At 31.7% G+C, this 14,898-nt stretch overlaps 1 protein-coding gene and 1 pseudogene across 2 annotated transcripts; one reads left to right on the top strand and one right to left on the bottom strand.

Moving 5' to 3' along the window:
- Positions 1–4,865, top strand: part of LOC110660036 (probable methyltransferase At1g29790) — a 54,814-nt pseudogene extending 49,949 nt beyond the window's left edge.
- A 206-nt stretch (positions 4,866–5,071) lies between these two features.
- Positions 5,072–14,062, bottom strand: LOC131171801 (leucine-rich repeat receptor protein kinase HPCA1-like). Of its 2 annotated transcripts, none has more exons than XM_058131749.1 (19): positions 13,871–14,062; positions 13,156–13,276; positions 12,985–13,056; positions 12,557–12,631; positions 12,385–12,456; positions 11,983–12,144; positions 11,803–11,877; positions 11,318–11,389; positions 11,159–11,230; positions 10,974–11,042; positions 10,799–10,873; positions 8,969–9,040; positions 8,663–8,800; positions 8,030–8,508; positions 7,776–7,934; positions 7,545–7,684; positions 6,685–6,904; positions 6,132–6,367; positions 5,072–5,800 (listed from the first exon to the last, which is right to left on the bottom strand). In XM_058131749.1, the coding sequence occupies exons 1-19, from the start codon at positions 13,950–13,952 to the stop codon at positions 5,327–5,329; spliced, it is 2,865 nt and encodes a 954-aa protein (XP_057987732.1). In that variant the 5' UTR covers positions 13,953–14,062; the 3' UTR covers positions 5,072–5,326. The 2 variants fall into 2 exon arrangements, with proteins under 2 accessions (XP_057987732.1, XP_057987731.1); XM_058131748.1 differs by having other exon boundaries at positions 6,132–6,370; positions 13,871–14,056.
- Between the last annotated feature and the right edge of the window lie 836 nt (positions 14,063–14,898).

Consider the following 14,898-nt stretch of genomic DNA (forward strand, 5'->3'; position numbering starts at 1 on the left):
CATTTGTGTCATGACCTCTTTTCCAATACTATCTTCTGTGGGAATTGGATCGATCTTCAGAATAAAAGATCATTAAGAATAATTGATATGAATATAGTGAGTCAAAAATAAATTTAGCTTACAGCTAACAAAAAGTAAAAAAGAAAAATTATGGAAAGTGCATGTTGCATGCTTTTTACTCAGAAAAAATAACATGCATGCATATATTATATTCTGCTACTGATATTAAACATATCTCCAGGTTATTTGTTGATTTTAGTCCTACTTAACTCTTTTTAAAACTTGTCAAAGCAATACACAATTACACAGAAATGCTTCACATGCACTTTTCAATGAAAGAATATTAGATTCCATATCCTAATATTTTTCTTTAATAATCTTATTAACTTCACTATTATGTATTTTGCAACACCTGAAGTTGGAGGGTGGGAGAGTTGTTTAAAAGACTACTGAGAAAGAAAAGAAACAGTTAAGTTTAAGTAAATGAATGAGGGAGACAAATCCAGAATGGAAAGTTTTGACCATAATATCATTTTGAAAAGAAAAGATGATTTTCTTTCACCAAAAGAAAATAAAAATGTCTATAAAGCACTATCTCAAACTCACTATACTCTATATTTGCTTTCTAAATTTAGCAACTCTTGTGCTAATTCTAAGTACTTCTATACCTGTTAAATCTTCATTTTGTTCAATATTATGAGTTGCGCTTACATGATTTACTTCTTAAATGCCATAATGGTGTCTTAAACTCAAGCATACAACACAACAAGAAGTAATCATATGGCAAACACAATTACAAACAATCCAAAATGATTCTAATATTAACTAACCTCACAAACTTCTCCTAGGGAAAATTCACAATCGCAGGTTATTGGAGAAGTTACAATCTGCACTGAAAATCCAATCTTCCACAAATAAATAAACCCAAGAATCTTCTTCATACATTGCAAAGTACTCAAATTTCAACCCCTGTAAAAAAGAGGAAGAGGCATGCTACGGCAAAATATGTGACTTACAATAAATTCAATTTCAGCATGCTCTTTGTCTTTTGTAAAGTCTTATGACCTAATAAATAGACATAAACTGAAGTTAGCTGAAAGCTTGTTAAGAAAAAAAAGAAAAAAGAAAAAACGCACAAAGAAGCTTGGATTATTTGCTGAAAGGATTCTCATAGTGAACTGATGGGTCTTGTACAAGACTTCTCTTGCTGCCACAAGTCACTGAAAATATTATGTGGCGGATTGATTGTAAGCTTTTGAAGGAACACTATTTCATAGGGATCACATTTGTCAGTCCTCTTCCTCACGTCTATGATTACACAAGAGAGCTCATGTTCCCATCCATTCTTTGCTAACGAATATGAATTTGTTAACCCAAATATAGACCTTTAAGTTTGGAGAAATCGCCTTACCCACCACTGTAGTTCTTCTTGTAGCTGCATATATATTCAGTAGAGATGGAATTATGAGAAGCTTAGCCAATTTCTCACCATTGGACAGTGTAGGCTACTTCCTATGAGTTCCACAATGCATCAAAAGGTTGCCTTCAAGGTCATTTGAAGCACAACTTGCTTCTGGCGTAAATGGAAATGTTACTCTTGATACAGAACGTGACAATGAGTATAATATATGGAGTTTATAAGTCCTTAATAATTAAAATGTAATTTTGTAACATATGACAATTGAAGGGGTGGGAGGATTTATACTTAATTAAAGCACTATTAAGGAAGGGAAGATAAATTTTGAAACTGAAGGAAACCAAAGAGTAAAAGAAAACTATACTAAAAACGTTAGCATAGGAATGGCCACTAAAATGGAGATGGAAAACTTATTTCTCAGCATAAGATGCCACTTGGCCAAAAAATGGCAATATTGTGTTAACTTTTTTTAAAGTTTAGCTTCATAACATTTATATAGGTAATCTGGTCAAACTAGAATTCTATAAGCTATTGGTTATAGACTTTGTCAGGGAAAATGCTAATTGATAGCAAGGAAGACAATGTGTCATTCTATGGAGAAATTGTTAGTGCACTCGGTGTACATGCATCATTTCTTATAATCATGTAGGACTCACTCTATATATTATAGAAATTATCTACTTTTTTAAAAAAGAGAGCACTATTTTTTAATACTATCGGTACATTTAATAATTAGCCTTGAACTATCTATGCGGAATAATAAATTTTAATGAGACCGGTGCTACCTAGAGTTGACTTTGAGTTGTTTTTTGACTTATATATTGATCTTCTTCATTCTATGCTTTTCTTGAGCCTATATAGTTTGTTTTAGTACATTATACAAATGCCGTTGATAAAAACTAATGTAAAGTTGTATTTTTTATTTTTTTTTCTTCGATTGATATAGTTTTTAGTACTTAATTATTCAAGATTTGCTTATAAAATTATTTTACTTTCAAAAACATTTTGAGTTATTAAATTTACTAATAAAATTATTTAATAATATATTTTTTATTTCGTTAAATTTATTATTTTTAATTTAATTTTGATTAATTTTAATTTTATACAATTTTAAAAATAAATTATAATTTAAAATATTAATTTTCCGTGAGAACTAATTTATCTATTTGAAATTTAAAATAAATACTGATTTTAAAACTAATTTTGTAATGAAAATTAACATTTTAATTTAAAAATTAAATTTATTTCTAAATTAATGAAAAATTACTATTAATAAATTGAAAAATAAATAAATTTATTAAAAATAAAATAATTTTATTAGTAAATAATTATTAATTAATTTAACCATAAAAATTAAAAATGTGTAAGAAAGGGTAAAAGAAAAGGGAAAAAGTAAAAAGTAAAACTTATTTTAAAAAAAAAAAAAGATAGCAGTTTATTTTTTTTTTAATCTGAAAACCTAAAAGACTCTACGATTTTTTCTTAAAAAAAATAAATTTTAAACTTTTTTAATAATAAATTAAAATTGAGGAATGAAAATAAAATAACTTTTGAATTATGTGTGGATGAGTAAAATTAATCCAACACTAATAAAACATAATTTGAAAATTTAATGAAAAAGCCAATTAAACATGATTAGAGAATTCATATCCCAATAATAAAATAGTAATTTTTGTGAAGTAAAGAAGTAAAATTTCTTTAGATTGCCCCAATTTTGATACTTCTATGCATGGAAGCCCCACCTCAATTTCAAACACTTTGAATATTTCACATTTTCATTAGAAAATATTGTCCTCGTAGAAACTAAATAAAAAAAAAAATTAACGGTTGTTGTTTAATATGATTTCGTGGAAATAATTTCTATAATACTTCGTTTTAGAAACTAAAATTTTATAAGAATTCAATTTAGTTGATTTATTTTTAATTAATTCTGATATTTAGAACGAAAGAATTTAATTTTTTTTTAATTTAAAAAGAATGTATTTTAAAGAAAATAAAAATTAAGTATAATTGTGTGAGAATTTAATTGAATTTTTTTTCTTATAAAATTATTTATTAAAAAAAAACCCTATATTAAATTCTTCAATTATGAGGTTGAAAAATAAGTTAAAATTTCTTTTTATACATCAAGCAATTGATTGGATAAATTAGGGCACATTTTATTTATAGTATTTATTTTGTTTTTATTGTCTAATTGTCAAGGAAATTTTATATAAATAAAATCTATTTATTTTTAGTATTTTAAAATATAAAAACAAGTTATTGTGTATAGAAAAACCATGAAAGTGATTTTCCTAAATTCATCTTCTTGTTCTCTAAAAACTTTTTCTTTAATTAGAAAATATAAATAATAAAAAAGAAAACAGGAATTATGGAAAATAATCCCTAAATATTGTAATTAATGTGCAACCCATATTTCATTTTTGAAATATTTCAAATCTCAAATTGGATAAGGGTTTCCATAATGAATGTTATCTTGGAGTTTGATTATAACTTTATAAGGTCCATGTTTTCTCAATTCAGTTCTGTATAATATTAGTGGAATAGCTTATTCTCATAATTATGTTATTTAAATTTTACAACTTAATCTGTATGTACTTAATTTTTAAGGTCCATACCCATTTTAATCTTGTTCTCAATTTAGTTCAATTAAATTTGATTTGGTTTTATCAAATTTAACCAATGAAATTTTTAATTTTTTTTTCTTTTTTAATTGAGAATTGAAACTGAATAGCTGAAAATGATCGATTCACATTCAAAATCAATTTTAATTAATTTGAATTTAGCATGTTTTCATTTCAAATTAAATTGATCTGATTCCAATTTCGAATTGGACCGCATCCATGACTACTTGCATTGTATGACTGCCTATGTGAGATTGCCAATTGAATTTTAGACTTGGTGAGTTTGGAAAATGAGTGGAAGCAAATTTCAAGGCTTAGTACCTGATTCCAATGTCATTCATGCGAGGTGGTGAACCAAGTTCTCAAAGCAAAACCTCGTGGAACTATCCGTATTGGACTTGACATAGGGAGTGGGACTGGAACATTTGCAGCTAGAATGAAAGAACGAAATGTTACCATTATCACAAGCTCAATGAATCTGGATGGTCCATTCAACAGCTTCATTGCATCGAGAGGATTGATCCGGATCCATGTTAGTGTTTCTCAAAGGCTTCCATTCCTTGAGAACATATTGGATATGGTTCACTCCATGCATATTCTAAGCAACTGGATTCCAGAAGCCATGCTTGAGTTCACATTTTATGATATATACAGGGTGTTGATGCCAGGGGGACTCTTCTGGTTTGATCATTTCTTCTGCCTGGGATCACAGCTGAATCAGACTTACATTCCAATGTTGGACCGTGTTGGATTCAAGAAGCTAAAGGTGGAATGCTGGCATGAAGCTCGACCGAGGAATCCACAAAAAGGAGTGGCATTTCTAAACTGATCAGATGCAAATAGATCATATGTTGTGTTCTAAACATGTAGTAGTTTCTATAACAACTATATTCAGAAAAGAAGGCATTTAAATATCTTCACAGCAAGTTACAAAGTGAAATAAATCTTGGAAATTAGCAAACACTCCTTTAAAACCTCGGGTAAAAGAAGAAGGGAAATGCACCCTGTAACAGCAAAGTCAAAGCAGATATATAAACAACTAATGAATCTGAAATTTCTACATCATTGCTAATCTGTCTTACATCTTTTCTGTTTATTCTTCATTTCAGCTATCAACCTCACATACATCACTTGAGCTAAATATTCATAAGCAAATAATTCAATTCAACTACAATTCTGATTCATTACAAGCTTCATACAAGACAAGACAAATAGCTACACATATTGCAGTGCTTTTTAAACATTTCAAACTGTGAGCATCAGCAAAATTTGAATGGAATAATGCTTATTGAGGCTCTATCTTTGAAGGTGGAAATGCCCCACTATAATCAAAGGAATCTTTACTGTAAGGATGACGAGGACTTCCCTTGGCTGCTTCCTCGTAACTTGCTGAAGTAGATGCTGATTCATTATTGGGGTTTAAACCAGCAAGCTGCAAGATGTCCTCTATCTCTTTCACCACTTCACCCATTTTAGGCCTGTCTGCTCCTGACTCTTTCACACATTCCAATGCCAGATCCACAAACTTATTCAGACCTTTCAGTGTTGTTTCTAGACCAATGCCTGGGTCAAGAAATTCATGGAGATTATATAGATCTTTTTTTCTATCCATTGCCATCTTTACCTCTCTGACTATGTATTTTCCACGTTCTATTGGCTTTCTTGCAGTTAGTAGCTCTAGCATCACAACTCCGAAGCTATAAACGTCACTCTTCTCAGTTAACAGCTGAGTCATGTAATAATCAGGATCCAAATAACCCTAAACAAATATAAAAATTTTGTCAGTCCTGATATACTCTCAAACGTTATCTTTAATTTTTAAAATCAATCCACCTCATGCATATCTTGGCCCATCCAACGCAACAAAACCTTGAAGAATTTACCAATGAATTGGTTATACGTTTGTGTCAAGCAGATGCTTTCTTTCCCGGAAAACAAATTCTTATTTCTTGACTTGTGAACAATTTCGCCATAAATTATAACAGCAAGCATTATGGAGCACAGTTTTATGCTTTATTTACTTTTAAGTTCCCATTGTTAAAAGAAACAATTATGGTACATTTCAAGCAATGGGATATGGATGTACTGACCATTGTCCCTTTAACTTGAGTGGTAACATGACCCTTTTCAGTGTCACCCATAAGCTTGGAGAGGCCAAAATCAGCAACTTTCGCATTTAAGCGTTCATCCAAAAGTATGTTGGTGGTCTTTATGTCCCTATGGATAATGGGAGGGTTTGCAAGTTCATGTAGATATGCCAGACCTCTGGCTGAACCAAGGGCTATTTTAAGTCTCCTAATCCAGTCCAACCTGGTTCCCGACTTCCCTGCTTGTATGGGAAAGAAGAAACAAGTAAGGGATTAGCATTGTCTCAAAGAGAAATGTTCACTTGAATATAATCATAGCTCATTATCCAGAAAGAATGAAAGCCTTGATAAGTAGATTTATTCCCCTACTATATTCTGATTAAGACATTTTAATAATATTGGTCTGAAAAAAGTCACTCTTCTCTTTTTTGGTTGGATGAAAGGATTTAGTCTCACAAGTTCCCATGAACCATAAATTATTACTATAAGATAGAATATTCCATGCGACTATTCATGAAGTATCAAGCTGAAGCATCAGTATGGTTAACAAAAGTACCTGAAAGACTGTCCCAGAGACTCCCATTTGGCACAAATTCATAAATGAGCATTTGCTCACCTTGGTCAAAGCAAAATCCCAAAAGGCTTACAAGATTTTTATGATGCACTCTTGATAGAAGTTCAATCTCAGTTTTGAATTCTAGCCCACCCTGCAATGATATTTGTTGAGCTCGTTTTATGGCAATCAATTCTCCACTGGGAAGGATTCCTCTATATACCTGTAAAAAAATGTTGGCTATATTATGAAAAAAAAAAAAAATCATAACACCAAATTGATTCAATGGTTCAACATTTGTTCAAAGAAATTAAAATTTGCAATAATAATATTATAATAAGAGTGTCAATTAAAAGACTATCAAAACCAGAAATTCCAATCACACAACCACTGAAGGTCAAGGAGAACATGCTAAGCCACTCTATGAAAATCCACACACAGACACTGAGCTGGCCAAGTTCTGTGTTGTTTTAACAAAATAAGGATATATAATCCAGTTTAATATATAATATCTCCTCAAATAACAAAAGCATTATCCTCCCTATAGCCTAAACTGTAACAAGTTTCATGCACCAGAACACCTTTTTATGCAACATCGGCAACATATGTAGCTTGTGCACCTTATTTCGATCTACATCTATCCTGACTAATTTGGGATTACCATTTTCTAAATTTGAATCTAAGTTTCTGCACCCTATGCCACTCCAACCCAAGTTGGCTCACATTTTGGGACTTCAGGGACATTGGAGCCAGCAACATAAAAATAAATAAATAAATAAATTAAAAACAAGTGCAAAACTATGCAGGGCCAAGATGAACTCAGTTCGAGAGAGAGAGATAGAGAGAAGGGAATCAAACTTAACCTTTCCATAACCACCAGATCCAATATTATTTGCTTCTGAAAAATTACTGGTGTATTTTTTAAGCTCTTCAAAAGAAAAGCATCTGGCCCCTTGTAATTGAGGAACACCAGCACCACTGCTCTTAGTTGAATCCCAGTGTGCTGCATTTTCAGAGTGTAAAGCAACAATTAAACATGACGCACTCCATCTGAACTGAAAAAACAATAAGTAATGGTTAAATCCTTATTGTACCGAAAGGATTGTTCTGTTCAGTTGCTCTTTCTGCTCTCTTCTTTTGATGGTAAGCATAAACCCCTGCAAGAAGCAACAATAGTACAAGGGCAGAACCACCAGCAACGGCTCCAATGATAATGCCAGTGTTTAATGAGTTGTTTGATCCTGTAGCCTCTCCTAAATGACAACTCAGATGGAGGGAGAGAATGGTGTTATAAGAAGAAAAAGAAAATGATGGAAAAATCTTAATAATACATGGATTTTGGAAGTACCAGCAAAATACTGATAAGAATCTCCGTGAAAAAAGTAAGGTCCAAATGGTTTTGTAGGATTGAAATTGGCGTTGCTTAGTACAAACGCAATCTGAGAAATAACACTTCGATTGAAATGATCTTGGTTAGATGGAAAGACTTCAAGTTTTAATTCTAAGTGCGAAAATGGATCCTTTCTTTCATTACTTATAGAAACTGAATCCACAGGAAGTTGCTTGGAACTAAAAGAATCCATTAGTTGCTGCACGAGTAACATATAATTTGTTTTGTTGTCCAAGACTGAGAATGAAGGAGCTATGAAAACTAGAAGTCCTGTGTATGGATATGCACATTTACAGTTGGGGCTGGATATCTGATTTGAACGGCAGGGAATAGGCTCACAATTATTTGGTAGTGACACATTAGATGAATTAGGTCTGGGAACGATACAGTAATCTGCCGATACTCCTGTTTCCTTGCAAACTAGGTTGTTCACGAGTCTGCAAAGTCCAACAAATGAAACAAGCATAAGCTGGTTACTAGAAGCGAAGAACATCCCCTGCCATTTTAATGTTTTTACAACACTGAACTTTAAGTTTTTTCAGTAGCACAATCGTTAAAATTTCTTAAGCATGAATAAAGAATGCAACTCACATTACTTCAACTTGCTTTTGTCCTGGTATTGGAGAATACTCAGAAATTAAATTGTTTCTTAAATCAATGAGTTGCAGCCGGTCACTGTAGCTTTTTCCAATATCTAAAGCGCCATTGAGTGCATTGTTACTTAGATCCCTGTAACCATAAGTCAAAACAGCTATTAGCCAATGCCACCATCAGACATAAATGTCTAGCTAGGCTTCTTTGTGCAGAATCCTAAAAATTAACCAGTTGATTATCCTTTGGCATTTCTTGACATCCTAAAATTAAATGTTGGCTACTAGATATCAAGATGATACGCACACTGTCTGTAAATAAGGAAGGCTGAAGAAGCGAGTTGGAATTTGTCCTTGAAGTTGTGTATTTTCCATCACTCTGCCACACAAAATTATAAGTTATGGTAACAATAAAGACTAAAACCCTTTTCAACTGGATAGAAAACAGTGCATGTCCAGGCACAGACAATGACAAACACAAAAGCACACAGGGCAGGACACATATATCCGTAGTACCACCTTTAAGGCCTTATATATTTTTATTTATGTTCTTTAATGGCCTTTCCTAAGACATAAGATGGTAGAAAGGCTTGTAGCAAAAGCAATATTTACATAAATATAGATATCAGCTTCATAACAAATGTCAGCATTACATGAATATATATATATAAGACCAGAAGAAGGCTTGTGTTCTATTGTACCATATAAGAAACTTGTAACAAAGGACGTGAATAATTACACAAGAACTAGTTCCCTAGCGTGCATGTGAAAACAACATTGTTTCCATCAACAAAACCAAACACAAAACATCACATGTTATAACTACAATGAGATGAAAAGTTTAGATGAATAGAGTTAAAAATTAAAATCAAGGAATAACCAAACAATGACGGAAAGGAGAACTTCGAAAACTAAAAACCCAACATATATGTTGATCTATAGATTTGGACTCAAAAGAGGTGTACTTCTTACAGATTCAGCTATCAAAGGGTGTGTTGATTGACAAAAAGTGTGGTTGGAGAACTTTGTTTTGTTGATTTTTTATTTTCCAAAAAATATTTTTTCTCAATTACAAGAATACCCTATCCTCCTCATTGATATCTTTACTTTTTTTTTCTCATTCTTATTATGTTCTTCTTTAATCCTTAATGTAGAAGGAGATGATTGTACAGAAAGCCATGTTTTGTAAGATAGAACAACAACAACTAAGCCTTGACTTCAAACTAGTTGGGTTGGCTACATGCGTCCCTTTTTATCATTCGGCTCTATTAGATACCAAATCTACATAAATATCCAAAACTCCTAAATCTTTTGACACCATTTTTCTCTACATCATTTTAGGTCTCCTCTTCCCCTTCTTACTCATTTCTCTACTAACTTATCATACTTTTGTTGGGGCATTTGATTCTCCGCATTTGACATAACCGTACCATTTTAATCGATCTTCTCTCATTTTATCTCCAATATGTACTACATGCATTCTTTGAAAGATGTGATCATTTCTAATCTTATCCTACTAGACATCCATCTTAACATCCATATTTCTGCCACTCTCATTTATTAGATAGAAAATGATAGAAATTAATTTATGTAAATGTCAAAAATACACTACAGAGATGAGCATCTTTAGATTGGCAAGTAACAATGTATTTTTAGATAGAAACTGCTAATGGTCAATCAATGTATTTGAATAAATGAGATAGCAGTTAAAAAGGAGAAGAATAACTTTTTAAGTCTTACTATTTCAAGGGAGAAAAAAAAAGGAAAAAAAAAAGACAACTCTATAAAAGGAAATAACATGTAGAGAGTAAGAACAAAAGGACAAGGAAATGGATATAATCCAAAGGACACAACATAAATTTGATAAACTTTTGTTAATATTAACATAAACTCAAATCATGTATCTTTTTTATGCATTCCTATTTTAATTTGTATTCGGATTCTTCCTCTCTTGCTTAAAGGTGTAGGATACTCTAGCAAGGTTTGAATTAAACACAAAAAAGAATACAGACATAGCACTATCCCATTTTCTGCAAATATGATTTAATGTTTCTTTATGCCATCATTAAAAGAGAAAAGAAAGAGGACATTGAGACTTGAAAGTTAGGTGGGAGGGAGGGGAGAGAGAGAGACATACAATGTTGTCAAAGACTGCAAGGTAGAAATCCAAGGTGGAAAATCAGATGCATCAAAACTATTATTGCTCATGTCCCTGCAGACAACTTTCAAGTTAAAAGATGCACATAGACAACAATATAGTTATTTTCCTACTACTATTACTGATTATATTAATAGACTGCACAAAATCTTACAAGTAACTGAGAATATTCATTCCAGTAAGGTTGGGAAGAGGTCCACTCAATCTATTGTTGGACAAAGACCTGATATTGATCACCAAGGGACATGCTAGAGTGAAAATCCACATATAAACTATTAATGATGAGAGTAAAACCATTATAACAGCTTTATCCTGAATGCCTCTCTTCCATATACTTACAAACCAGTGACGTTGGTAAGATTGTTGAGATTTGAAGGGACAGATCCAGTCAATGAATTCCTGTCAAGGCACCTGCGACCAAGATAAGACATTCAAGTCAAACTTCACCAGCAGGAACATCAACATGAAATCATTCAAGTTTGTGGTATTGATACTCACACAACCTCCAAAGTCTGCACAAGGCCAAGGGTAGAAGGAATACTGCCAGTGAGCTTGTTGCTGTCAAAAAGCCTGCAGAATAAAAGCATCTGTCAAAAATCAATGCTTGAATTGGCAGGTGTGCATATGATTAAGGTGATATTCAATTGAGAAGATCCACTAAGAAAAATGAGTAAATTAATAGTTTCATCTGTGATTATTATTTCTTTGCACATTTAATTCTAAAATAGTCCATCAAATTATTTTTTATCGGAGAAAAAGATACTTCAAAACAAACAACTTAGTTTCCCCTTTCCTTTTTTATTTTTATTGTAAAATTTACAATACAGCAGAGAACTAAACAAATTATGTGGCGATGATACATCATGATACAGTCAACAAAGGCAACACCCATAAAAAAGATGCGATTTAACAGAGAAAAATTATGCAACTTGGAAATGATGGTTAAAAACATATTAACTACTGTCACAGCCAATGAAACTTACACATGTTTGAGATGCATGTCCGAACTGAAAAGTTCAGGTGGGATTCTGCCTGAGAGCTGATTCTTTCCAAGATGACTGTTAAATAGTTTTTACACTTTAATTAATGGAAAATGATTCAATGGTTTAAAAAAAAAAAAAAAAGCTCCAGCTTGCTGTATAGTGCAAAAAGATTTTACGTACAAGTGTTTTGTTTTAATTAGCATATCAAGACCAGGTGTAGTCCCTGTGGAGATGGGGATGGGCCCTTCAAGCTTATTGTCAGTTAGATCCAGCCAATCAAGTTGAGATAGATTGCCAATTGAAGGTGGAATTTGTCCACTGAATTTATTAGAATTTAGAGATCTGCAAACAATGATTTTCGGGAAATGTTGGTCCGGATATTAACAACACTTCAAAATAAGTGGAAAATAACAAAGAATAAAGCCTAATATTGAACAAAACTATTAGAATTAGTCTAAATGCTGATATGGGGAACTAAAATTGACCACCCAACCAGCATCTCGTTTGACATTCACAAGAAATACTATGTTGATTTTCATACTTCAATAAAGCAAAGAAAGCTTGCAAGTTGAAAATCCTTACAAAAAAACCAGCTGCTGCAGTGATCCTATTGAATCGGGGATAGGACCAAAGAAACCACAACCAACCATAATTCTAGAATACAAGTAAAAATCCTTTCGTTAATTAGAGAATTTTGACAAAAAGGAAAATTGGATGTCAATTAATACTTTGGTGAAACATTGTGTGTTCTTACAAGTTTTCTAGCTTCTTCAGACTCCCAATTGACGTTGGCAGAGGTCCTCCCAAATCCTTGTTGTATGATAGATCTCTGTATGAAGATGCCAATAATCAGAAATGATAATAAGAATCCTTGCTCTCGAAAACAATCTATATTCTATCATTTTGTTGGTGAAAACAATCCCCTCTGTTCAGGATAGTGTACAAGAAGCAATCTTGATCTTAAAGCTGCAAAGAGCCCTATGGATGATGCATCTGCTTAATAAGTGCCTCACGCATTAAGCATGATCCTAGAGAAATGTAGGCTTGCATGCTACAATCTAAATAGAATAATAATAATACTACTACTAATAATAATAATAGCTGACGATGGCTCAAACATATTTAGTTATGAGACAGATCCTAAGCATCAAAGAGGAGATAAATTGCAGGCCAAGGACCTACATAGTTTGAAGTTCTTGTAAGTCTGAGATATATACAGACAGCTGTCCTTTCAATCCCATACTTGACAATTGTCTGCAATTAAGAATAGTGAGGTTAATCTCAAAATCAGGAGAAGAAAGAATTTGCCAGCCTCAATTAGCATTAAAAGATGAAGTATTGTCAATTAATTACATGGAATTCACACGTGAATTGATGCACTTTATGCCGTCCCATTGGTCTCCACAAGGGTCTTGACCTTCCCAGCTAGGTGGTGTGTTTTCCCACATACCCTTAAGAGCCTTCACTGCAGCAACTGCATCAGGGATCGAAGAAATCATTTACATGATTCAAGTTATCAGTATTTGTATTGCCTATTTGTACGAAACATATTGTAGGATCTATAAAAACCAAGATATGAAACTGCTCCTGATTTTCTCTTAATCCATGGAAGAATTTTCAGGGCATCATTAAACCATGTAAGAAAAGAAAAACCTGCTATGAGTGTTTTGACGAAGTACTCCTAGACCCATGCTTACTCTATGATTTGAGAAAGTTAGCACTTCAGACAAAAAAAAGGGCCATATTCTAACTCAAAAACTCCTCTTCCCAAAGACATAACTAACTCTGATACCAATCCTGGATCTGGAAATTGCAAAGTTGCACAAACCCACAAATGCAAGATAAACATCCATCTACTTAAAAGCAGCTATCTAACATCTCCATTTTGAAGTTAATCTATAGTTAGTTAAGAAGGCCTTAAGTTGCCAGTGAACATGAGATATTTTCATCCAAAGAAAATGTTACAGAACATGCACCAATTGAAAGAGTTAAAGTTGTCATTGGCACATCAACAAATTCCTAATGAACAAAACAAGAAAAGGGAGAATACTAATCGTACTGAACTTACCATCATCATTGTCAGTCAGTGCTGCTATGCTACAAATTTGGAGGGAAGCAACCAACAGAAAAACCAGAATTTTTGGATTCATCTCCGAATAACACCTCGTAAACTCTTTGTTTTCACTCTCAAATTTTGCTTAACTGACAGGGCTAATTATTAGATTCACTCGTAGCACTATAAAAAATAGTACTTTTTTTTTCACAGAAAAGTGAGCTCTTCCTATAATATAAGTAAATACCACGTGATTATAAGAGATGATGCATATATACTGAATGCACTTAATAATTTTTCGATTGACAAGTTATGTCATTAAGCATAAGTCAAATATCAAAAATTTTTTTAAATGATAAAAATAAAAGAAAATTATCAAAATATCGAGTATTTTTATATCTTAATAAAATTATTAAAATTTAAAAATAAAAAATTATTTAAAAAAAATAAATGAGAAAAATATCTTCTATTTTAAAAAAATCCGTACCAACTGTTAAAAAAAAGTCAAAAAATTTATAGCTTTTGACTCTTTCACGCGGTTTCCGCGAGTTGCCATTTTTATTAGTTTCTTGATTTGTGCTTTTCACTTTTAATTTTTTTTTTCTTTCTTTTAAGACAGGATGGGACCCGAAATTGATAAAAATATTTAAAATTGATTAAAATATTGTTAAAAAATATATTTAAAAATTATATTATTATTTTTAAATTTTTATAATTAACATATATCAAATTATAATTAAAAAATTTTTAATAAATCATTTTAAATAATTTTTTTAATAGCAATTCAAATAATAATACTAAACAAAATTGATGATAAAATTTTAATTTTAATTTTGAATAATTTAAGCTTGTTTGATATAAATGAAACTAAATTTTGAAATAATATAAACAATTTGTCATAAATAAATGATTTTGATAGATATCTAAAAATATGGAAAGCATTATATAGATGGAGACATCATTTAAACTTAGGGAAGGCGGGTGAGTATTTGAACTAAATATTTTTTTATGAATTTAACTGAGTTTTTTCAATTTTTAATTTA

Source organism: Hevea brasiliensis, chromosome 13 (genome assembly GCF_030052815.1).
Source record: "Hevea brasiliensis isolate MT/VB/25A 57/8 chromosome 13, ASM3005281v1, whole genome shotgun sequence".
NCBI lineage: Eukaryota > Viridiplantae > Streptophyta > Magnoliopsida > Malpighiales > Euphorbiaceae > Hevea > Hevea brasiliensis.

Coding starts and splice junctions, on each gene's coding strand:
- LOC131171801 (XM_058131748.1), bottom strand. CDS start 13,952: ATGAATCCAAAAATTCTGGTTTTTCTGTTGGTTGCTTCCCTCCAAATT. Junction 11,231..11,317: donor GTGCAGACTTTGGAGGTTGT/GTGAGTATCAAT, acceptor TCTTGGTCGCAG/GTGCCTTGACAGGAATTCAT. Junction 8,509..8,662: donor CAAAAGCAAGTTGAAGTAAT/GTGAGTTGCATT, acceptor TGGACTTTGCAG/ACTCGTGAACAACCTAGTTT.